At 54.5% G+C, this 22,293-nt stretch overlaps 8 protein-coding genes across 8 annotated transcripts; 6 read left to right on the top strand and 2 right to left on the bottom strand.

Moving 5' to 3' along the window:
- Positions 1–1,022: 1,022 nt before the first annotated feature.
- On the top strand, positions 1,023–1,412 carry CLAFUR5_06688 (uncharacterized protein; the record flags this gene model as incomplete). The annotated part of the gene is made up of 1 exon (XM_047905836.1): positions 1,023–1,412. The coding sequence occupies one exon, from the start codon at positions 1,023–1,025 to the stop codon at positions 1,410–1,412; it is 390 nt and encodes a 129-aa protein (XP_047763263.1).
- A 1,194-nt stretch (positions 1,413–2,606) lies between these two features.
- CLAFUR5_06687 (LIN1-like protein) lies at positions 2,607–3,983 on the top strand (the record flags this gene model as incomplete). The annotated part of the gene is made up of 1 exon (XM_047905835.1): positions 2,607–3,983. The coding sequence occupies one exon, from the start codon at positions 2,607–2,609 to the stop codon at positions 3,981–3,983; it is 1,377 nt and encodes a 458-aa protein (XP_047763260.1).
- A 2,769-nt stretch (positions 3,984–6,752) lies between these two features.
- On the top strand, positions 6,753–8,667 carry CLAFUR5_06686 (RNA-binding post-transcriptional regulator cip2; the record flags this gene model as incomplete). The annotated part of the gene is made up of 2 exons (XM_047905834.1): positions 6,753–7,115; positions 7,168–8,667. The coding sequence occupies 2 exons, from the start codon at positions 6,753–6,755 to the stop codon at positions 8,665–8,667; spliced, it is 1,863 nt and encodes a 620-aa protein (XP_047763259.1).
- Positions 8,668–9,697: 1,030 nt separating this feature from the next.
- CLAFUR5_06685 (Ribosome production factor 1) lies at positions 9,698–10,999 on the bottom strand (the record flags this gene model as incomplete). Its single annotated transcript, XM_047905833.1, has 1 exon — positions 9,698–10,999. The coding sequence occupies one exon, from the start codon at positions 10,997–10,999 to the stop codon at positions 9,698–9,700; it is 1,302 nt and encodes a 433-aa protein (XP_047763262.1).
- Positions 11,000–11,294: 295 nt separating this feature from the next.
- Positions 11,295–13,502, top strand: CLAFUR5_06684 (Glycine--tRNA ligase 1, mitochondrial; the record flags this gene model as incomplete). The annotated part of the gene is made up of 1 exon (XM_047905832.1): positions 11,295–13,502. The coding sequence occupies one exon, from the start codon at positions 11,295–11,297 to the stop codon at positions 13,500–13,502; it is 2,208 nt and encodes a 735-aa protein (XP_047763261.1).
- A 1,264-nt stretch (positions 13,503–14,766) lies between these two features.
- CLAFUR5_06683 (Transcriptional activator HAP5) lies at positions 14,767–15,773 on the top strand (the record flags this gene model as incomplete). Its single annotated transcript, XM_047905831.1, has 2 exons — positions 14,767–15,603; positions 15,660–15,773. The coding sequence occupies 2 exons, from the start codon at positions 14,767–14,769 to the stop codon at positions 15,771–15,773; spliced, it is 951 nt and encodes a 316-aa protein (XP_047763256.1).
- A 796-nt stretch (positions 15,774–16,569) lies between these two features.
- CLAFUR5_06682 (Malate dehydrogenase, cytoplasmic) lies at positions 16,570–17,952 on the top strand (the record flags this gene model as incomplete). Its single annotated transcript, XM_047905830.1, has 4 exons — positions 16,570–16,582; positions 16,832–17,065; positions 17,147–17,894; positions 17,949–17,952. 4 exons carry the CDS (start codon positions 16,570–16,572, stop codon positions 17,950–17,952), a joined length of 999 nt encoding a protein of 332 aa, XP_047763255.1.
- Positions 17,953–19,242: 1,290 nt separating this feature from the next.
- Positions 19,243–21,070, bottom strand: CLAFUR5_06681 (Cytochrome P450 monooxygenase; the record flags this gene model as incomplete). The annotated part of the gene is made up of 4 exons (XM_047905829.1): positions 19,243–19,504; positions 19,556–20,768; positions 20,818–20,905; positions 20,954–21,070. 4 exons carry the CDS (start codon positions 21,068–21,070, stop codon positions 19,243–19,245), a joined length of 1,680 nt encoding a protein of 559 aa, XP_047763258.1.
- Between the last annotated feature and the right edge of the window lie 1,223 nt (positions 21,071–22,293).

The following is a 22,293-nucleotide window of genomic DNA, read 5'->3' as shown; positions in this document are numbered from 1 at the left end:
AGGCTTGGCGATTGAGCACATCTCTCCAAGGGCTGGTGACAAAGTACGTTGCCGGCTTGGGTCTCGACTTTACTTCTTGTAATGCTATTCGACGAGCGTATAGCCCTAGAAGACACATAGGCCGACGTGCTGCAAGCTCAACTGCATCGGTACGGCCTTGCTACTTAGCTGCACGCCAGCGTGCTCAGGCAAAGGCCTTTAATACAATAGCAAGTCGAAGCGCCCGGCAGCGGGCAACTTTGTCACCTGCCCTCGCTCGGGTGAGCTCATGAAGAATCTCGACGAGTGTACGGGCGCACTTCTTGCCTCTCTTCATTCTAGCAAAAAGCACATACAGGACAAAGGTTGATCAAGGTCGTAGCCGTCCCGTGAGAATGAGTTACAGGATCTTCGCTGCACAAGCATTAAAGTCTACAGTCACGAGCTTTGGCGGCTTCATAAACGAGACTTGCTCATTCACATCGTTTTCCACGCCGGCCTGCGGAGGACTTGACATCGAGACTCACTGCGCGTCCGTGACTCCAAGTCTCGTGGTCCGCCGCGCTATCGAACCCTCCACCAGCTCTTTCACTCTATGCTTATGAAGCAGCAAGATGCTGCGCTCTTGCCGTTGAACTTGGGGAGATATTGACAACAGCATCCTCCAAGTCCCGAAAGCCCAGGTAACGTGTACTCCAAGAGCGCATGGGGTGAGATATTTGAGTGTGTGTTTGTGTCAACATGTGTCGCGAAGAGATATCAAGCTGTCCCACTTGACCATATCTCCCTGCTTGTTAATATGTGTTCATCAAGCCCGCCCACTCTGATGTGTCCCAGCAATGCTTTGTCCTTGCATTTTAGCCTCTCAAAGATCATGTCGTTGCCATACCATGTTATACATAGCCTCTTTGTCCTAGTCCTCTGCAGCTTGACTGTGTTGAACAAGCAAACATCCAGCCATCCGTCAAGAGTGCGAGGGTTTCCCACAGTCCAGCTGGAACCAAAGATTCAGATCGACTGAGAAAGCTGAAAACTACCTCACCATGAATTACACCGCAACCGCAGTCGCCGCACTCTGGGTACTCTGGCACCAATTCGCGACTTACTTCCTGATCGTTTGCATCATCTGGGTCATGATGGAGTGCTACATGCTCTACCTGCTGGTGACCGACGTCAACGCCTATAGACAGCATCCCGCCCGCGCTTGGCACAGTACCTACGCTAATGGACAGTGGACACTTCGCGAGTGGCGCCAATTAGAGTTGGCATTGTCCTCGCTATCTCTGGTCGCGACCGTCGTTTGGCACAAGATCAGCTTCGGAGAATGGTTTGGGGTGTGGCTGGAGGAGGTTGCGTATCAAGTCATAGCTGTTGGAGCCGGAGTGGAGATTGTACTGGTGGCGATTTATTGGATGCTGAAGCGACTTGTCTGAGGAGGAATTAAGCGAGGGGCGTTTGCGAATGTGAGTATCGTATGCAGCTGATGGAATCGAGCTTGGAGCGCTGGAACGATCTTAGTTGGTCACTTCGCCTTTAAGATCAGCTTGAATCCGAAAGACGCAAGACACATCCCATGTCTCAACTTTGCTTCCACCTCTGCACTTCATCGTCCTTGCAGCTCACCAAAGCTTGACTTCGCGACAGTTGCTGCGTTGTGAGTTCTTCCGCGTGATGTTGCCGCATCTTGAAGAACTGGAAGAGCTACTGTAGTCGGACCTTGACGTAGCAGGGATACTCGTCTTTGCCCATTGTGCTCCCAGGGTGGAAGTATAGATCAACGGCATAGCACTACATGGACCGAGACAAAGGAATCCCTTTTAGCCCGCATCGAAGTATAAGAACATCGAGGGCTGGTGACAGATTTGTTTGCCGCCTGGCGCTTCGATCCCATATAGAATATAGAAACGCAGGCCGTTGCTTCAACCCGCTGGCATGCAGCTGAGTAGCGGAGTCCGGTTGATGCAGTCGTGGTTCGGCGCGTCGACCTATGTTGAATCTACGTGTATCTGTTCATCTAGCAGATCCCTAGCATTGGAGCCGACTGATATGGCCACCAGGCCTTGGACGTTCCCGAGGATGCCATCTGCCAAGCCGCCAGTATGCGCGAGTTGGTTGAGAACGGTCTGTTTCCGTTTCGATTGTTCGTTGCGAACAGCTCTCAAGTGCTATCGCAGGCGCCCGTTCGAGGTGTTTCATGCTCGTAGGCTAGTATCTCGAGGTTCCGATTTGGTTCAGACACTTGAAGCCATGTAGGTGAGCCATGATTGAAGGTCTCCAAGAAGTGCCATAGCATCCAGCTACATAGCTGGATTGAAACCCCTCTTTGCGTTCATCTCCAAAGTGAGCACTTCTAGGCGAGACGAGTGAGAAGCACGCAAATTGCATCCGGTGGAGTATGTTCACCAGACTTGGGACGAAGCTAATACCCACAAGTCTCCAAGAGTCGTTGTGAGAACACTGATTGCCGTTCAACAAAAAGGCAACTCCAACCGACATGGACCAAAATGACCTCATTGCCAATGCAAGCGCGACTTGCGCTAAGAAAGAGCTTCTGCAGCCCTTCACATGCAAGCCCAAACACTTCACCCTCCTGTCGCAAACACCTCCATCTACAAACCACCACACCAATGCCCCACCCCACCTCCGCCGCGCGCCCCAAACGCGCCGGCGAAGACTTCAACCGCACCCACGACAACACCACCAAAAAACCCCGCTTCGACTACCGCAACCCCTCCACCCTCGCCGCCGACGCGCCCGAAGACGATCTCATCCTCGACGCCGACGTGATCGGCAAATCCGGCAACAACACCAAACGTAATGCCGTGAACATAGACGGCTACGAATCGGATTCCGACAACGATAACTTCAACGCTCGGGCCGCGAGGAAGGACAAGAAGAAGCCGGAGAAGTCACAGGATGAGGAGGAGGATGATATGTTTGCGGATTTGGAGGAGAAGGATGGAGATGACGATGAGGAAGTGCGACGGGAGGGGAAGGGGAAGGGGAAGGATGTGAGGTTTATGGAAGGGGAGGAGATTGAGGGGCAGGTTATGAATAGCACGTCCGGTGGGAAAGTTTCTGATGAGATTCTACTGGGTGGGAAGGGCAAGCAGAAGGCATCAAAGGAGGATGAGGAAGATGAGTCCTCGGGCGATGAGGAGGAGCGGGATAAGTTAGACGAGGAAATGGAGGATGAGCTTGCTGCGGAGATTGGAGCGGGAGGCAAGAAGAAGCATGCGCCGCGGTTAGATGCGTTCAATCTGAAGGATGAGGAACAGGATGGGAGGTTCGATGAGTCAGGGAATTATGTCAGGAAAGCGGCGGATCCTGATGCAGTCAATGACAATTGGCTTGACGGGTTGAGTAAAAAGGACATGAAGAAGGCGAAAGAGGCACAGGAGAAGCGGGAAGATGAGAGGAGACGAAAAGCTATGGCAGACGATGCGATGCTCACGAGCGATCTGCGGTCTACACTCATATCACGACTCGAGACTGGCGAGAGTCCGCTGGAAGCATTGCAACGACTAAATCGCGGCAAGCCCCAAGAGAAGAAGATCCCGAAGTGGAAGCAAAAGAAGCAACGTAACGGCATGGATGTGGATGAACCCGCCGAGAGTGGCCACGGCACAGCCACAGACCCCAAAGAGGAAGCTCGAAGAAAAGCAGTCGAAGCCATCACAGGGGCCGCAGACGCCCTGTACTCACGTGGCCAGCTCGAGATCTACGAGGCAGAACGCGAACTGCTCATGCGGCAATACCGCAAAGAGACAGGGGAAGACTGGCAATCTCCTGTTGAAGCTGCCGCTGCCGGGGCCGACGAACAAGACGGAGCACTGTCGCAGTGGGAATACCGCTGGAGTGACGCCAGAGATGGCGGTGAAGCGCATGGTCCATACGATGCACCGACCATGAAGGCATGGAACGATGCTGGGTATTTCGGCGAAGGGGTCGAGTTTCGAGAAGTTGGTGGAAGTGAGTGGAGTAGGCTACTGGATATCAGCTAGTATCGGAAGTCCTCCGCCGCTCCACGAGGCCTGTAATCGGTGTATGACTTCATGGCGATCATGTCATGACCCATGCTTAGCCTGTAATTGCTGTCCCTGGCACCGGTAATCAGATGGATAAAGGCTACACGTGGTAAGTGGTTCGCGTTGATGGATGTGATTCGTCTTGGACGATCTAGGTTGTCGGCGTGTGATGGTGTACACAGTACATGCCAGAGTAAGCACGCCGAAGTATTTACGCTTCTCAGCATTGTAAAGGCAATTCGTTGACCCTGTCGTAGTTCGAAGCTTGGAGATGAAACGCCGCAGGCACGGTGACCGTCGTCCAGGCAATGACTGAAATCTCTGCGTCGCCATCATGTCGGTTTCAGATCGGTCTCATTAGTCTACAGTATCGCGTGTGCACTGTTATTTCGAGAAGCTCCGTCGACAATCCCGTTACCCGTTCTCGCTGTTGGTAGACACGCCAGTCAGGGAGGGGGCGAGCTACGATCCTTGGCTGTCGGACTTCACCTGGTCGTGCAGGCTTCGGAGATACCCTGTCCTGTACTGACCCAGAGAATATTTGACAGGTTTCGAGAGCGGGTAACGGCAGCGAACACGATTGAGCTGCGGGCAGATTGCCCAGGTTATTAAATGTAGCTGTAATATATGCGACGTCTGGCAGGGCAGTCACCTGATGTAGTTGAGATGCGTGATGGGCAAGTCGTCACAGTAGGGCCAGGTTGGAGCTCCAATCATGAGAGGTGTGGGAGGGAGGATGGGTGCTCGAGCGAGGGATGGCGGCAGCGTGGAAGCAGCGCCGAATGCATCCGAAGCTGTACCTTCGAAGACAGCTTGGTGCTGCTACGGTGCGACCACAAGGCAAGGCTGCCCAAGTCTGCCGCGAGGTGGGTGTTTGTGTGCTGCTGTGTTTGGCGGCAACCTACCTTGTTGCAGTTTGTCGCGCATGTCGCGCATGTGTTGTGCTCCGTCTCTCAGCAGGAGAGCAACAGAAATCGACCCCTCACTTTCTGTCGAGGACGTACATGATCGGATGCGTCAGGATGCATGAGGCAAACGCTGGAAGCGAGGACGCTGCAGCGCGAGTACATCGAGGTGCATCTACGGACCGAGTGTTGGGCTGTCGAGTCCTTGTTTTGTCGATGCAAGACCCGGCTATGGTGACGGGATAGGATGGTTTGGATGGCGTTGGCAGGCATGGCAGTTTTGAAGGTTGCCATGGAGTGGAGCGGGCCGGAACGTTACCTCGTGCTGCGTTGATGATCAGCAGGCGGCCGCCGCGACGTGCAGAGGGTCAGAAAAGAATCTTGGCCGGAGCAAGCGAACAAAGATGGTTCAAGTCAGTCATGCGAGTGATTTGGAGGCAAGATGCAGGTGGGTGCGAGGCGGGAGGTGCAATTGGCTGTGGTCGCTGAGACACACATTCTCATCGCTTGCCCGCTGCAGCTGCTCATACGCGACAGCAGCCTGCACGCTATCGTTAGTCGAGCAGCTATCCATGCTGGAGGTGCACAGGGTTCCAAATGTGCGCGCACGGCAGCCGGTGGTGGTGGTGCTGCTGGCAGGCGGTGGCGGGCGAGAGAAGTGCGAGTGCGGCGAGGAAATGTGATGCCATCAAACAGGACGGAGAGGTGGGATCGTGGTGTGGATGTCGTCGGCAGCCAAACGATGATCGGCAGCAGCAATTGGGAGATGGAGGCCCGCTACGTCAGCAAATCGGAGAATAGCATCGTGGTTTGACGACGCTGCTTGGACGCCGACATGCTGTGCACCATCGTCGCCGGCCGTTTGGGTCTGCATACTACTCCAAGCGTGGACGCGGATACATAAGGCGGCCGTGTTAGTTTTAGTCTTTGGGTAAAGCTTGAATGTCATGCTGGAATTGCATTATTGCGTCGAGCATCGTGCGAGCAGCGTCGGGTGCATATCGTCGTTGCTTGCCCCCTTTACCGGATGTTGTCCTAGCAGAGGCAGGATGCAGACGTGCAATGACCTCCTGAGCAGCACCCTGGTCCCTGAAGAAAGGAAAGCGTTTTTGATCTGCTCAGATTCCTGGCCACATTGATTCTCTGTTCTTCCTCTACCTTGACCTTTGAACGTCTCTTGTTCCATAGTATCTACGGCTGCCACGACGTGTGTCAGCACCACGACCACACGACCACTCCCATCCTCCCATCCTCCCATCCTCCCCCAAGACTGGCGCTGCGGGTGTGACACGAGGCCATCCTTTGAGCGTGCAGCCAGCAGATCGCTGTGGGCCAGCGTCCGAATTTGCTTCCCACCTTCCTTGCACCGCCAGGCTCTTGGTGCGCGCGTCCGCCGCCACGCCTTTCACGTCGCTGTATCAACAGACCAGATCTTCGTGCACCGCCTGCTGCGTGTGCCACCGCCGTTCTTTGTCCGCACCTGTCGAAGCAGCTTAACGAGCTTACGGCGCGCCACGATTTACGGTCGACAATCTGCAGCTGGAGACGTCTTCAGCACTGCACGCTTGCGCACCTGCACATCCACCCGCAACTGCACCGCGCACCTCACACCTCACAGCACCACACCTCTGCCCGTCGCCGCAGAGCACATCGCACACCACACCACACCACCCGTATTGACAGCGCCTCCTGTATTACACCCCATCTCCCGACCCCCGAGCTGGCCGCGTAGTACTGCTTAGTGCAGCTTGGCGTCGTGTTAGGGAGCAAGCATCACTCTCCCGCAGGCTTTTTCACCGCAAGACACCACGTCCCACCCCGGCGTGCGCCGCACGAAGCCATGAACAACCAGCACTTCGATATGTACTACGACGGTCCCCCCAACCGCTCGCCGACCTCCCAGCGCCAGAACTCGCTGCACCGCCAAAACTCCCGCCAGCAGTTCGAAGCCTACGGCCACCTCCCCTCCGGTCTCTACACGGCCGAAGATCACGCCCAGGCCAACTTCAATGGTGGGAACAGATTCAACCCGAACGACATGCGCAACGCGACTGTGGGAGGCTACAGCAATGGCTACGATATGGGCGGGCAGCAGTCGTGGAATTCAGGCGCATTTGGGCAGAACAACACGCTGAATGGACTCGGCGGCACGCAGGGCCTCAGGAAGCCTCCCTCACGCGGAGGCAGGTCAGGCATACCTTCGGTAAGATTGCACGCGTCATGTGGAGGAGTTGTACTTACTAACGATTGCACAGGCCTGGCTTGACCAGAACCAGCAGATGCCCATGAACCCATATGCTAATGGCCTTGGTGGCATGGGCGGTCCCCAATATGGTCGTCAGGAGATCTCCGAGCCGGACGAGGAGCTCATTCCGACTGCCATCGTCATCAAGAACATCCCCTTCGCAATCAAGAAAGAGCAGCTAGTGGGCATCATGACTGACATGGGTCTGCCGTTACCGTACGCATTTAACTACCACTTCGACAACGGCGTGTTCCGTGGTCTTGCTTTTGCAAACTTCACCAACCCTGAAGAGACGGCAACAGTCATCGACTCGATGAATCACTTCGAGCTCAATGGACGAAAGCTGCGAGTCGAGTACAAGAAGATGCTACCAGCTGCCGAGCGAGAACGTATCGAGCGAGAGAAGCGTGAACGACGAGGTCAGCTGGAGGAGCAACACCGCCCAATGGCACCACAGACACTCCAGACACAGGCATCTGCTTCCTCTTTGTCGTCTCGCATGATGGCTGGCTCGCCTTCGCCTGTATCAGCACGCAACCAGACCGCTCGCAATGGCCTGCCCAGCTCTTTCCCGGATCCAAGTGCTGGAGTCGAGGTGGACCTAAACGACCCAGCAGCTCTGCAGCATTACTCGAAGCTGCTCCTGTTCAAGGAAGACACTGCGAGGAATCTGCTAGTGTTCTCACCCACCTTGTCTCCACCCGAGCGACGAATCGTACACACTTTGGCACACCACATGGGACTCGGTCACGCATCCAAGGGCGAGTCAGATCGGCGGGCTGTACATGTCTTCAAGGAAGGCCACCAGCGGCTGAGTCCACCAATGCCATCCATCCAGAACCTACAGGGTGATCAACGGCGTGCGCTTAATCGGGCCGCCACCACTGACTTCAGCGACGTTCGTGCCAACGAAGCCTACTACGGCGCTCCAAACCTTCGCCATCAAGCCTCTGGCTATCTTGGCTACCATGACTCGCCTCATGGACTGGCCGCCGGTAGCAATCTGCGCTCTGCAAAGTCATTTGCTGATCTACGATCTTACACACCATCTCCTGTGCCATCTACAGCCAGCTTTCCTGCTGCATTGAGCAACAATGTCGCCCGTCTCCAGCAAGACTTTGGCCGCGATAGCGCGCAATCTAATACACCTACACTCATGACACCCACCTCCGGCTTGGCTGAGCGCGGAGACACGAATAACATTATCAACGGCCTTGGAAACATGAATCTTGGTCAAGGGTTTGGTGGCAGCCCACGTGGTCTTCGTGGCTTCCCCTCTTGGGATCGTGATACCCCAGGACCCATTGGCAGCAACCGTTCCTTCAGCACAAACTACGACGACCGCTCCCAGTCTCGCAGTAACATGCAGGGCGGACCCGAACGCCAACCTCGCGGCCCACTTCCAGAGCGAGGTGCCGGCTTCCCACGCAGACAGAACGGCCATGTCCAGCGCAACAGCGATGAGCTCTCCCAACAGAGCAGCGCTGCAGAGATCACTGTCGAGCACTAGAGGTGCATGACTCGAAGATCAATGGACGCCAGATCAAGCTGTAAATCTACGTGCGGAATAAACCAGCGACCACGAACCCATGGAAGCATGACTTATGAACGAAGCATGACTAGCATCGAAAAAGAGAAGACGACACACGTGAAACGCGAGATCGACAGGCATCCTTACTGTCTCTCGCCTTTCCGACGACGACGACAAGACCCGCTGACGATCGGATGACCGACACGACAAAATGATCAAAAGAAGTAGAGAAGACAACCCTGGAGCTCGCTGCCCACTTATCTGACGACTATCCAATGACAACCACCCACGAAAGAAAGAAACAAGCGACCTTGTTGCATCATGGCTCTTATGGATGTGTGCGCGACCTTTTGCATTACCGACACCAACACTACCACACCAACAAGATCTGTGTACCACCGCCATCACTGGCAAAGGAGGAATGGATTGTTGTTTGGGTAATAATTGACTTGATTGAAACCGGCTGCTTGTTTTGATGTTGTTATGCGTTGCGCATTTTTACGGCGTAAAGGGGGCGAAGGAAGGGGTAGAAAGAAAGATCTCGCAATGTGCTTGTACTTGTTCTGGTTTCTGGCTATCAATGCTGGGACTTGTGGACATTGAAGGCGCTGTGTGGGAGTCTGACGGGGCGAGAATGGGATGGACGCGACTTGTTTGGGCACTATGACAGAATTTCTTGGACATCACTGTCTTGTCTTGTCACATCAACAAGGGCTGGATGGATGAGAGAATGCCACTGCTTTTACACTTGTCATTGCGCGTTCCGCTTCTTCACTTCATCAACTTGTATTTTCACAAGGGCTGCTGTTGCTTGCTGTTTGCATTGCGTTTTGGGTGTACTGCGTTCGTTCGTTCGCTGATGGGATCAAAGAGGAAACGGTCGAGAGATAAGTTAATAATGGATCAAATCGAAAAGATGTGTTTATGCCACAGAAATTCCTTCATTCCTACTGACACCTCAGCCACAATTTCGGGGGTATCGGTATCTCTCTCACTTCCTCCTCTACAACTACAAACTAAACCTCGTCCGAACCTTCTCATCCCCAGCCTTCCACTCCCACTCTTGCCCACTAGCCCTTTGAATCCCCTTATCAACCCGCCTCAACTTCAACGTAAACCTCGGCCCCAACTCTTGCAGTCCCGCCCTGATATCTTCCGCGCCCTTCATCGGTTTCCCGTCGGTGCCATGGATGACCTTTTCAGTCTGCTTCTTGTCGCGGAACACGTAGCGATGCCGCCGCACGAAAATGTAATCGCGCTGGTTGTGCAGGGTAACGACTTGTCTCCCCTGGATCTCGGGGCGAGGGGGAAAGAGGGATTTGAAGAGGTGGGCGGCCAAGAGGCCGAGGGGCGTTTTGAAGCCGTTGAGGATTAGTTCGGGGTAGTGGTTTGTGGGGTTCCCGTGCCCGGGCAAACGCGCGCCGGGGATCCAGTTGGAGATGCTGAAGTGGAACATTGGGCCGTGCGGGAGATGGACTATGTCTAGCCCTTTAGGTTTCTTGAGGTCTTCGTTCAGGACGACGACGTGGGTGTAGCCCCGTGAGGGGGCGGAGGCGTAGGAGGCGATTTCGCGGATGGAGTATTTGTAGCCGTGGAAGTTTGCGGTGCGTTTGATGTAGGTGCAGTTGGGGAAGAGGGTGGTGAGGAGCTCGGCTTCGTGGTGTAGGGTGGAGTTTATGGAGGTTGTGAGTAGGACTTTGGGGTCGTGGGTGGTTTCGTTGAAGAGGGAGGGGAATTTGGCGCGGAGGGCTTCGGGGCGCACTGTCATGTCTGTTGCTGCTGTTACTGCTGTGGCGGCGGAGGGGGCTGCTGAGGGTGCTTCGCTGGGGGCGCGGGCGGAACGTTTGCGATTTGAGGTGGTGTCTGATGCGGAGTCTGCGTCCTCGTCCTCCCCCTCTGAGTCGGAGTCCAGCATACTGTCGCGATCCTCATCTTCCTCCTCGCCCTTCTCTGCCCTCTCCTGCGCTTTCTCCAGTGCCTCCAGCTTCCCACTCGTCAAGCCGTCGCCCTCGTCTGCCGGCGCATCTTTCTCGACTTTCCTCCGCTTTGGGTTCAAGACATTGACCGCTCTGTCCAGTCTTGCCTCATCCTCGTCGGCATCATCGACCTCATCCCACGTTCGCTTGCTGTCTATCGTCTGCGGCACATTCTTCGCCTGTCTCTGCGCTCTCAGATGTGGGTTCTTATCTTCATGTCTTCTCCTTCGCAACCGATCGTCTCGCTTCGCGCTCTCTTTCAGCTTCTTCGCCTTCAAGTGTTGCTCCTGCCGCTTGATCTTGTTGCCAATCTTGTTGAGATTCGACGACGCCATGGTGTTGTGTGTAAATTCGTCTCTGCTACATATCGATCGAACGGACGTTACCTTTTTTGTGTGGCGCTTGTGGCTGAGATCGGCCGTCGGCAGCTCCTTCCTTTCCCTGCTGCGTGGAGATGCACTGACATTTTAGCGGCCTTGTTTCGAATGCCACTGCGACTCATATATTTCGCTCTTGACAACTACATCTTCCATCATACACGGCTCGTCAGCATCCGCGGAGTCTCTACTCAACTTGAAGGTGTTATTCGTCAGCAAAATTGAGCACCATTGAACACAACCCGGTCGTTATATGCTTTCCTCCACCACAATAAGAGTCACGAGCCTGCAAAACATAAGACTAGCTCGCAACTCATTCTTGACATCGACATCTGCCTTCACAACAAGTGGAGCAAAAACGTCAAGTCCCGAGTGGATCAGATCTTTCTCCCAAACAGCATCTTCTCAAAAGTTCCAAGTCCCGATCAGGACACGCAACTCACGAAACACCACCATGGCGGACGACTACAAGACTCGCGCTGGCCAGATCTTCAACCGCGATGCATTCGAGTCACTCATCAAGCGGAAGCAGTTCTACTGGCAATCTTTCGAACCATATGGCGGAACCAAGGGTCTTTTCGATTATGGTCCACCACTGGCCGCCATTGAGGCCGAATTCACAAACATCTGGAGAGACCACTTCGTCCGCTCAGAGAAGATGATGGAACTCAAATGCTCTATGTTGACTCCGTATCCGGTGTTCAAGGCGTCTGGTCACGTGGAGAGATTCAATGATTTCATGTGCAAGGACACCAAGACCGGTGACATTCTGCGTGCCGATCATCTGATCAAGGACGTTCTTGAGGCACGGTTGAAGGGAGACAAGGAAGCACGAGGTGAGAAAGTCAGCGATGCGCCCGAAGACCCAAAGAAAAAGAAGAAGGCATCAAAGGTCAAGAATGAGGCAGTCAAGCTCGATGATGCAGTCGTCCAGCAGTACAACGACATTCTGGCTACTCTTGACGATACAGTTGCTCAATGGGGCCAGATGATCAAGGAGCACAAGATGGTCAACCCAGTCACTGGCAACGAGGTCACGGATCCTGTGGAGGTCAACCTCATGTTTCCCACGCAGCTGGGCATGTCTGGCAAGGAGCAGGCCTACCTACGACCAGAGACCGCGCAAGGTCAATTCCTGTCCTTTCCAAAGCTTGTCGAGTACAGCGACGGCCAGCTACCATTCGCCTCCGCTTCAATCGGCTACAGTTTCAGGAATGAGCTTTCACCAAGAAACGGTCTTCTCCGGGTTAGAGAATTCTTGATGGCAGAGGTTGAACATTTCGTAGATGCAGAGGGTGGCAAGAAGCACCCAAAGTTCGCCTCCGTCAAGGACGTTGAGCTTCCCTTGCTCGATCGCGATACCCAGTCCGGTAATGAGGCAAAGGGCATCTCACCATCAACTACACCTCAGACCATGACGATCGGCAAGGCAGTCGAGACGAAGTTGGTAGACAACGAGACTCTCGGCTACTTTCTTGTCCGTATCTACCGGTTCATGGAGCGCATTGGTGTCGACACGAAGAAGCTGCGATTCCGACAGCACATGGCTAACGAAATGGCACACTACGCCTCCGACTGCTGGGATTGCGAACTGCAGGGATCCTACGGCTGGGTGGAATGTGTTGGCTGTGCCGACAGAAGTGCTTACGATCTGAGCGTGCACGAGAAGGCGACAGGCGTGCCTCTTCGTATCCGCGAGCCGCTCAAGGAGCTACAGCATATTGAAGAATATGTTGCACAGCTGGACAAGAAGGAATCTGGGCCCAAGCTGAGGAAGAACGTCGGTGCTGTTCAAGCGGCGCTCGATGATCTGACTCAAGACATCAAGGAGAAGTTGAGCATCAGCTTGCAGGAGCAGGGCAAGGTCGAGGTAGAAGTGCCCAACCTTGGTAAGATCCAGCTCGGCAAGGAACTTGTTAAGATCGAGAAGGAAAAGAGGACAGTGACGATGCGCGAGTTCGTGCCCAACGTCATCGAGCCATCATTCGGCATTGGCCGTATTCTTTACCACCTGCTCGAGCATGCTTTCTGGGTCAGAGAGGGCAAAGACGAGGCCCGATCAGTCATGTCCTTCAAGCCAACAGTAGCACCAATGAAGGTGTTGGTTGTGCCACTGCAGAAAGACCAGAAATTCGCATCACTGATCCAGCAGCTCGAAGACAGGCTAGATGAGGAAGGTCTTTCCTACAAGGTGGACCAGTCTGGTGTGAGCATCGGCAAGCGTTACTCGCGCAACGATGAGCTGGGAATCCCATTCGGCATCACCATCGATTACGAATCACTGGAGGGCAAGACAGCTGGCACATTCACACTGCGTGACCGCGATAGCACGAAGCAGGTCCGCGCAAGCCTGGACGAGATTGTCGAGGCGATCGCCAAGGTGGTGAAGGGCAAGTGGTCATGGAGCGACGTACAGCAACGTCTCCCTGCGTACGAAGGCAAGGAAGAAGAGAAGGAATAGTCGCAGTGCAAGACATAGCAATAGAGCAGAAATGTTTGTTTGCTGCCCTGCTCCATCTTCTCCGTCACCGTTGCACAGCATATTGAGACCCGATAGACGATGCGGTGGATCGTGGCCCTGGCGAGCTGCATATTGGGGGCGCAAGTGGTTGGTTGGTGAGCACGTGTGTTGCAGACAGGCACGTCACACATGTAGCTCTCTATTATCGTGTGAGGCAGTGCAAGGGAAATCGGACTTGGTAGCCTATTGCTTTTTTTCCTGCTCGGTAGGGTGTTCGCAGTCGGCATGCCGTTGCAGGAAAGTACATGAATACCTGCCAGCGCATCACATTCATTCGACAGCGGCTAAAGCTGCATCGTCCGCCCTCCCCGACAGGCACGCTGACGGTATGCCACAGTCGACGATGGCTTGCTATGCAGGCAATGCCAGCTCGTCAACATCGCGTTCACTGTTTTTCGTTCCTATTGACAGGTATGCAGAGACGAGCATGCGTGGGCGTGGGCTGCTGGGTGAACAGCGTCATGTAGGTGCAGCAGGATGCAGCTCGATATGCAACGTGCATATGTTGGTGCTGTTTAGTACGAGTATTGGCTGTAGCACTCCATAGCACCGTCTTCCCTTCTCCTTCACGTTGATGCCACCTGCCACAGCATATCCAGTTTCCCGTGAGCAGCTCCTGTCATATCCACCGCCTCGGGACGACAATAATCCCCGCTGAAGAGCAGCCGCTTCCGCGCTTCCCTTGCCAAGGCCAGTCCCATTCCCAACTCCCTTCGCCGCTCATTGGCTTCGCCTCTTTCCTCATCTCATTGGGCAACAATTGTTACTGGTCGACCGCGAGACAAGGACCGCAGCGCGAACCGCAACGTCATTCGATGTATGTAAGTTGTTGGTAAACAACGACCTACTCGCGCGGCGCGACATCTCAGACGCACTCGCGCCATCATGGCAGAGTTGCGACCGGCAATGCGATTTGTCGCTGCGATTGAGCATACCGAGCCTGGCTAACGCGACATCGAATAGATTGAATCGCATCCGATCGACTATATTCTCACGCGCCAACGCAACAACAAGCTAGCTGTACCGCGACCTCTACCAACCCGTCACCGCCTCGACTCGACTGCGAGACCGGCGCGCGCACGCAACGTCACTGAGAGACGGCATCGCGACGTGAGGCGCATCGTCTGCGACAGTCGCATTGGCACACCACTGGCGCTGAGCGTCTGCCATTCTGCTACCTCCACCTTCGATCGAAAGACCCGCCATGCAGACGCCGTACGGCGCACTCCCGCCCGGGCAGGCGCAGCAAGCACCCAAGCGATACGACGGCAAGAACGGACTACCAGTGTACGATCATAATCACGGAGGGCATTATGGAGCTAGTGCTGCAATCGCCGCGAATGGACATGCACCACCACCAGAGACGTTCACCGGACACTGGCAGAACGTATCGCAGGGACTGAGCGGGCCTTATCGCGATATTCTCAACACTTATTGGCAGAATCAGGTCACCAAGCTTGAGACAGATGAGCACGACTACAAGCTGCATCAACTCCCACTTGCACGTATCAAGAAAGTGATGAAGGCGGATCCTGAGGTCAAGATGATCAGCGCCGAAGCACCCATCCTGTTCGCGAAGGGTTGTGACATCTTTATCACGGAGCTCACCATGCGCGCCTGGATTCACGCTGAGGAGAACAAGCGTCGGACACTTCAACGTAGCGACATTGCATCCGCACTCGCAAAGAGTGACATGTTCGACTTCCTGATCGATATAGTTCCTCGAGAGGACGCGACACCACAGCATAAGCGACGTCCTGAGTACACTCCCGTCGGCACATATACTGTGCCAGATCCCAATCAACCTGGTGGACAAGACGGCGGCAATATGCAGCCGCAACCTCAGATGGGCCAGCAGCCTGACTTTGGCGGCGTGGATCAACAGCACATGCCGCCTCAGCAGTATCAGCAGCAAATGGGCGCATATCCTCCACCTCAGCAGCAGCCACAATATGGTGGTCAGCAGATGTTCGACCCCAGCATCTACGCAGCACAGCAATATCCAATGGGCCAGATGCCGCAGGGCATGCCACAGCAGAACGTAAGTCACACACCAGTCCCCGGTCTATAATGTCGCTGAGTAGCTGACAGCCGTAGATGTACCCACCACCGCAGCAGCCCGGCCACCCACAGCAATACCAGCAAGTCCCGCAGGGTGGCGGCGATGATCAAGACGCGGATGGTGAGCAAGACTATGGCAATAATGGATAGGATTCAGTATTGCACGATGGCCCTGCTCACCGTGTTGCCGATAGGTCCCTTGAGACAGTACCGCACATTCGCTCAATACTTGGAGGCTTTAGCGAAAGCCCCAATGAGCTGCCGAAAGCGGTGAGGTCTCCTGGGCCGAAACGTGTTGCAAGGCGCAGTGAAAGACTGCGAGGGGTGGGAACTGGAGTTTTGGATCCTGCATTGCAGATGCCTGCGATTGACCTTACTGTAAAGGAGATGTCAAACGGCGAGGGTCATGAATGGGATGAGCACATGGCTAGTAAACGCAGGAAGACAGCACTGGCTGTTTAGAGCTCAGCTATTCTTTACATATTGGAGCAATGACGGTATGAGCCATTGGCGCCAGCTCGGAGCAGATCGGGACCATGAGATGCGGTCCAGAGAACTTACCGGGTGCGTGCCTCGCTTCATTCACTTCACTCTCTATCACAGGCCCGCAGCCTCGGCATGCTCTCATGATGTCTGCTTGAATACGGCACAAATGAGGCCCAAGTGATGGTGAGCTCGCAAATGGATCTAGAATATCGGACGGGTGTACCTTCCGAGACGCACTTTCCCTGCCCCCCCCCACCAAAACAGAGTGCCCCGCAATGGACTGTGCTTCCAAGCGCTTGCCGTGCAGATTTGGATCTTGTTGACCGACCAACTCATTTCGAAACACCTCACACGTTGCAGCTACTTTCGACAAAAAACTTCATCGAGCTCCTTTTCTTCTCTGTAACTACCACCTCACATCAACGAATACTACCGACAACCACCACAGACAGAAGCAATCATGGTTAAAGCAGGTAAGAGCTACCCCACTATTGTGTTGAGGTGACTTTCTACTCGACGAGTCACCACTTTGCCATTACCATGGCTGTTGGAGACGGGGCGGTGTTGTTTGTCAGTGGTGTTGCATCACCTCACTCCATTCGCGGCGGCGGCAGCGGAAACATCGACCTGTTCCGCCATCTCCCTCAGCAGCAATGGCACCTTCACCACACTCACTGAACATGGCGCTCACCCACACACAATCCACTAACAACCCCTCGCAGTCGTCGCAGGTGCCTCCGGCGGTATCGGCCAACCACTCTCGCTCCTCCTCAAGGCCAGCCCTCTCATCGACGAGCTCGCCCTCTACGATGTCGTCAACACCCCAGGTGTCACCGCCGATCTCTCCCACATTTCCTCCGTTGCGAAGATCGAGGGTTACCTACCAGAGAATGGCGAGGGTATTAAGAAGGCGTTCAAGGGTGCTGATATTGTGGTGATTCCGGCTGGTATTCCACGTAAGTTGTGCAATGCACATTCGGGCAGTCCCGCGGATGGACGGATGGGATGGAATAAAGGCGGACACTGACAATGCATAGGCAAGCCTGGCATGACACGTGATGATCTGTTCAAGATCAACGCTGGTATCGTGCAGGGTCTCATCCAGGGCGTTGCAGAGAACTGCCCAGAGGCTTTCGTCCTCGTCATCTCCAACCCAGTCAACTCGACTGTTCCCATCGCTGCTGAGGTCCTCAAGAAGGCCGGCGTCTTCAACCCAAAGAAGCTTTTCGGTGTCACCACACTCGACGTCGTCCGCGCCGAGACCTTCGTGCAGTCCATCACTGGCACCAAGGACCCGGCCAAGACCAAGATTCCCGTGATCGGTGGTCACTCTGGCGAGACTATCGTTCCACTCTTCTCCAAGGCTGAGCCATCAGTCAACATCCCAGAGGACAAGCTCGACGCACTTACCAACCGCGTGCAGTTCGGTGGTGACGAGGTTGTCAAGGCCAAGGAGGGCGCTGGCTCAGCCACTCTCTCAATGGCATACGCTGGTTTCCGCTTCGCTGAGCAGGTCATCAAGGCCTTCAAGGGCGAGTCCGGCATCGTGGAGCCAACATTCGTCTACCTACCCGGTGTTGAGGGCGGTGACGAGATCGTCAAGGAGACCGGCCTCGAGTACTTCTCGGTGCCAGTCGAGCTCGGCAAGGGCGGTGCCCAGAAGGCACGCAACGTCGTCAAGGAGGCCAACGAGTACGAGAAGCTTCTTCTCGTGAAGTGTTACGAGGGTCTCAAGGGCAACATCGAGAAGGGCATTGAGTTCGTCCACAACCCACCACCAAAGGCGTGAGTACCTCGTTCGAGTCTGATTGTGATGTTCATGGTGCTGATCAAGTGCAGATAGATGATGAGCTACGAATCATACGATAGCAGGCCAGGCGCCTTGCCCAGCATGAAACGAAGAGATGTCTATGAAGTACATAGCGAAAGGGCAGTCGAAGGGGTCCGTAACCAAAGCCATTGAGAAACTCCTCCAGTCCTGTCTCTTCCTCCCGATGCTTCTTTTGGGTTTTCTTCAGCCGACGACCATGCCCTGTCGCCGTATGAAACAAAATTCCATTTCAATGAGTCCCCCGAGCAACAGATTCACAATAAGGTGGCCGGAAATAGGCGGCAGCACGATCGTGTTCGCAGCACGGAACATCGTGTTTGAGGTATATCGAGGTGATTCAAGGCGCCGCTCCGGGCTCCAGTCCATAACTCTGAGTCCCTTCATGCTTACAGTTCCAGTATCATCCCAGCAGTACGATAGATGTCGCAACGTACCGTTGTCCACGTAATGCGAACCGAAGCAGATAATGAAGAGCCTACTGGGATGAGTTGAGGCTAACGTGTGGCATGACAGAGAAGGTTCTGGCTTGGTAGCAGACATAGATAGTATCATGTGGATGCGCTTGTGAGTGGCGACGGCGAGGAAGGAGAGGCTAGCCTGCTTTGGTGATGGGAAGGAGGGAGTATGGGATCACAGGACGCTGGAAGTGAAGATGTCGTGCCGTGTAGCGCTGGGGTTCCAGTGAGGGGGCTGGATGAGGGAGGGGGAGGGTTGGAAGTGTGGTGTGGTGGGTGTAGAGGTAGTGGGTTTCTGGCGCTTTTGTGGTGGAAGGGCTTGGCTTGTTGTAGAGGTTTTATACTTTGGAGGTGGTATTTGGAGGGTCGAGAGGAGTTGCTGAAGGCCTGGAGCTTTCGAAGCGGAGGGACCTTTGTGGAGATCAAGTGAAGGGGTTTATACGCGATGCTGGAGATGGCTTCTGAGGAGGGAGGGCTGGAAGGATCATGTGGTCTGCTTGTGAGGTTTCTAGGGCGAGGTTGCGCTTGAGTGCCATGTGATCGTCGCTGATCACTGAAGCGCAAATTCGCCTCACGATGCTGTCGCCTTTCGCTGCGAGACTTCCCGGCCTTTTGGTACAAAGGTCAGTAAGGTACTGTAAATTTCGTGGACGCGGCAGAGGGATGGGCGCGACGCGCAAGTTGGCCTCGCCGCCGTGTCCTCTTCTACGCATTACAAGCGGCCTCTGTAGAAGGCCAAGCGTCCATACTTTCAGCGGATATCGCGCGTGGTGAGCCAACTCACGCCAACCACACATTCTTCCAAAAGGCATTAGCATCTCAAAGCAACAGGATATTATAGACAACCCTACTCCTTCCTCCAATCCCCAATTCGCCTCGCCACAACAGGCATACCCTCCCTCGGCTTCGCCGCCCCCAGGAGAATCTGATACATCTCCTCGCCTTGCACATTCTGCACTCCCTCCTGAAACTTGCTACTGCGAGCATAGAAGCTACCATCATTCTTCAGCTCATCGAGACGATCTAGCGCAAGATCGAATTGAAACTGTCGACACGTCAAGGCGAGGATGATGCGTGATTCCAGCAGTGCCAGGTTTTGGCCAAGACAGCTGTTATGGAGTCAGTAGGGTCTTGGTGGATATGGGTGATGGTATACGTACTTTCTCTGCCCCATCTCGAAGGGTCTCCAGGCACCTTCTGGTATCTTACTGGAGTTTTCGGGTAAGAAGCGATCCGGGATAAAGTCATTTGCAGTCTCACCCCAGACGTTTTCGTCGCGGTGTAGACCGAAGTGGAGTAGCCATAGCATGTGGCCTTCTGTCGGCATAGTCTCACCAGTCTTGGGGTCGCGGATCATCAGGCCAGGCTCCCCTTTACGTGGCGCTGAAGCTGCTGGGAACAGCCGCAAGGTCTCCTTGATGACACACAGTGTGTACTCTAGACTATTCAGCAGATGTGGTTTATCCTTGATGGCTTCTGCCGCGCCATCGGTCGGTCCAAGGAATCGCTCGTGTTCCTCGCAAACTTTGCGATAGACCTCAGGATACTTCCTCAAAAGGTAGAAGACATAGCAGATGGTTGAGCTTGTGGTATCGTGACCGGCAAAAAGGAAGGCCCGGATCTGGGTAATGGCACCTTTGCGGAACTCGGCGTCCATCTTTGGTAGCTGGCCAGTCATTTCTTCCAGGTCCGTCGCCCCAGATGTGTAACTGTTCAGTGCCAGGTCGAGAATGCTTCGCTTCTTTTGGGCTTTGGCGACCTTCGGCTCGGCTGTAGCATAGCGTTCGTCTAACACTTTGCCAATGTAGTCGACCATGATTCGCTGGTTTCGCCAACGGCGATAGATGCCTACGGGATGCCACATTTCGAACGGATTCGATAGACCTTCGTTTGGTAGCAAGTTGATCTGCTCACGTAACGCCACGATGCAGGGGTGATTCGTCCTTTGCAGATTGAAGCGCAAGTCAAGCGTGACCTTTCCGATGACATCGACAGTCAAACGAGTCGTGTCCTCCTCCAGTCTAAACACTTGCTTCCTGGCGGCATGGTCGTTGAGCTTCTCGATGTAGACCAGCACATCATCGACCATGCCCGGCACCAGTGACATCAAGTGCTGCGACGAGAAGCCAGGATTGAACATCTTCCTCCATTTGTTCCATTCATGGCCATCGGCGGAGATCATGTCGCCCTCGCCCACGAGTGGAACCATGAAGGCCTTCATCGATGGGTGCTTCAGTGTGGTGTGCTCTACTGATAGCTGCTGGCAGACTTCGGGATCCATGATTGCTATGATGCTATCGTACCCGACTGGCCATGTGTCCATCACGAAATAGGAGCCCAGGTTGTACTTCTTTCGCAGCTGCGCTGGGTAAACTGAAACATGTCAGCGAAGCTGTGCCACTCAATATGCTAAGTCTCGTACCATGAGGATGGACTCTGCGGGGGTTTTTGGCCGCCACTTCTGCCATTACTTTGAGGTGACCCCAAAGCATAGAGTGAGGAGGTCCTGGCTATGAGGTATCAGCACGCGCGCATTATCCATGATGGAATTCACCTACCATCTTGTGGGCCCTCGCACGGATTGCATAGCCTTTGGCGAGCCATCTGCCCACATAGACAATAGCAGCGATGAGAGCGGAAGCGAGCAGAAGGTGTGACTGCAAGAACTCGAACATCTCGGCTTCTTGATCAACGTTGCTTATGCCAGTGTCTAGATTAGGTATTTTGCCCGCCTGCCAGAGCCTCTGGTCGTCAATATCCAGTCTTGACCAGCCGATAAGTCGGATCAGACGCCACGAGTGCACTCAGTCGGTGGCTGTCTGGTGTAGACGCCTGCGGGCCTCACGAATGATTTCGAAAGATTCTACGTCTCGCTCCGACAAAGCTGTACCCGGTCTTGTACGTCGCTTTCGCGGTGCCTGACCTGAAGCTGTCGTGCCTGCCAGCTGAGTTGATCAATAGAGCATCCAATCTCTCCTCCTGGGCTGCAGGATGCAATGCTGATTCTGCTGAATCCTTTATAGCAGCGCCACCAACGGACTCGAGTAAGAGGTAAGCAGCAGCTGGGGAGTTGGAAGTGGCTCGTGTCCTTCGGACTCGTCTCTCTTCCTTGTGGTGCGATGCATGGGAGGCATGCACTGCATGGTAGTTGGACGGGACCTGATCTTCCGGTGACAAGGATCGTGGCACACGGTTTCGCCACAAGCTTCGCCGCACCCCAGCAATCGCCGCACCCCAGCTCGGATTCTCGCGTTCCGACACATGGTGTTGCTGGCTTGTATCAATTGCCACACACGCTCAAAATACACGATATGTAGCTCAAGTTGCTCAGAATAGCATCGCGAATACAGAATTTGAGAGCCTGTGGGCACTATAGTGGGCTCCATGGTGTGTTGTTGTATGTGGTGAGGTGGTGAGAAAGCAAGAAACGCGTGAATCTCGACACGGGCGCATGAAGCTTTGGTGGGGCTCTCACCAAAATCCCATGCCGAAGCGTCAACACCAACCTCTCGGCAACACAACGTGTTTTTACGCAATATGAGTATGCAGAATGTGGAAACAGATAGCTGCGAACACATTGGGAAAAGAATCAAGTTGATATGAGCAATATTGGTGGTGTTGATGATAAAAAGTCACTGGGGTGCGGCGATTGCTGGGGTGCGGCGAAGCTTGTGGCCACGGTTTCACAGACCCGTTCCCCCCTCATCATCGCGGCCGCAGAGTACTGTAGTACTGACTGCATCAGGGACACCGTGTAAGGTTTCGATGGTTGTGGTGTTGATGACAAGTGCCGTTGGCATGATGACTCGCCGGAACCCCAAACATATTGAAGAGCGGTGATGGGCTCGAGTGAGATGCGTAGAGTTGGTTCGTCAGACGGAGAACTGCTAGACGTGGA

Source organism: Fulvia fulva, chromosome 6 (genome assembly GCF_020509005.1).
Source record: "Fulvia fulva chromosome 6, complete sequence".
In the NCBI taxonomy this organism is placed as follows: domain Eukaryota; kingdom Fungi; phylum Ascomycota; class Dothideomycetes; order Mycosphaerellales; family Mycosphaerellaceae; genus Fulvia; species Fulvia fulva.
Note: the sequence above shows the minus strand (reverse complement) of the source record. Positions and strands in the feature narration are given on the sequence as shown.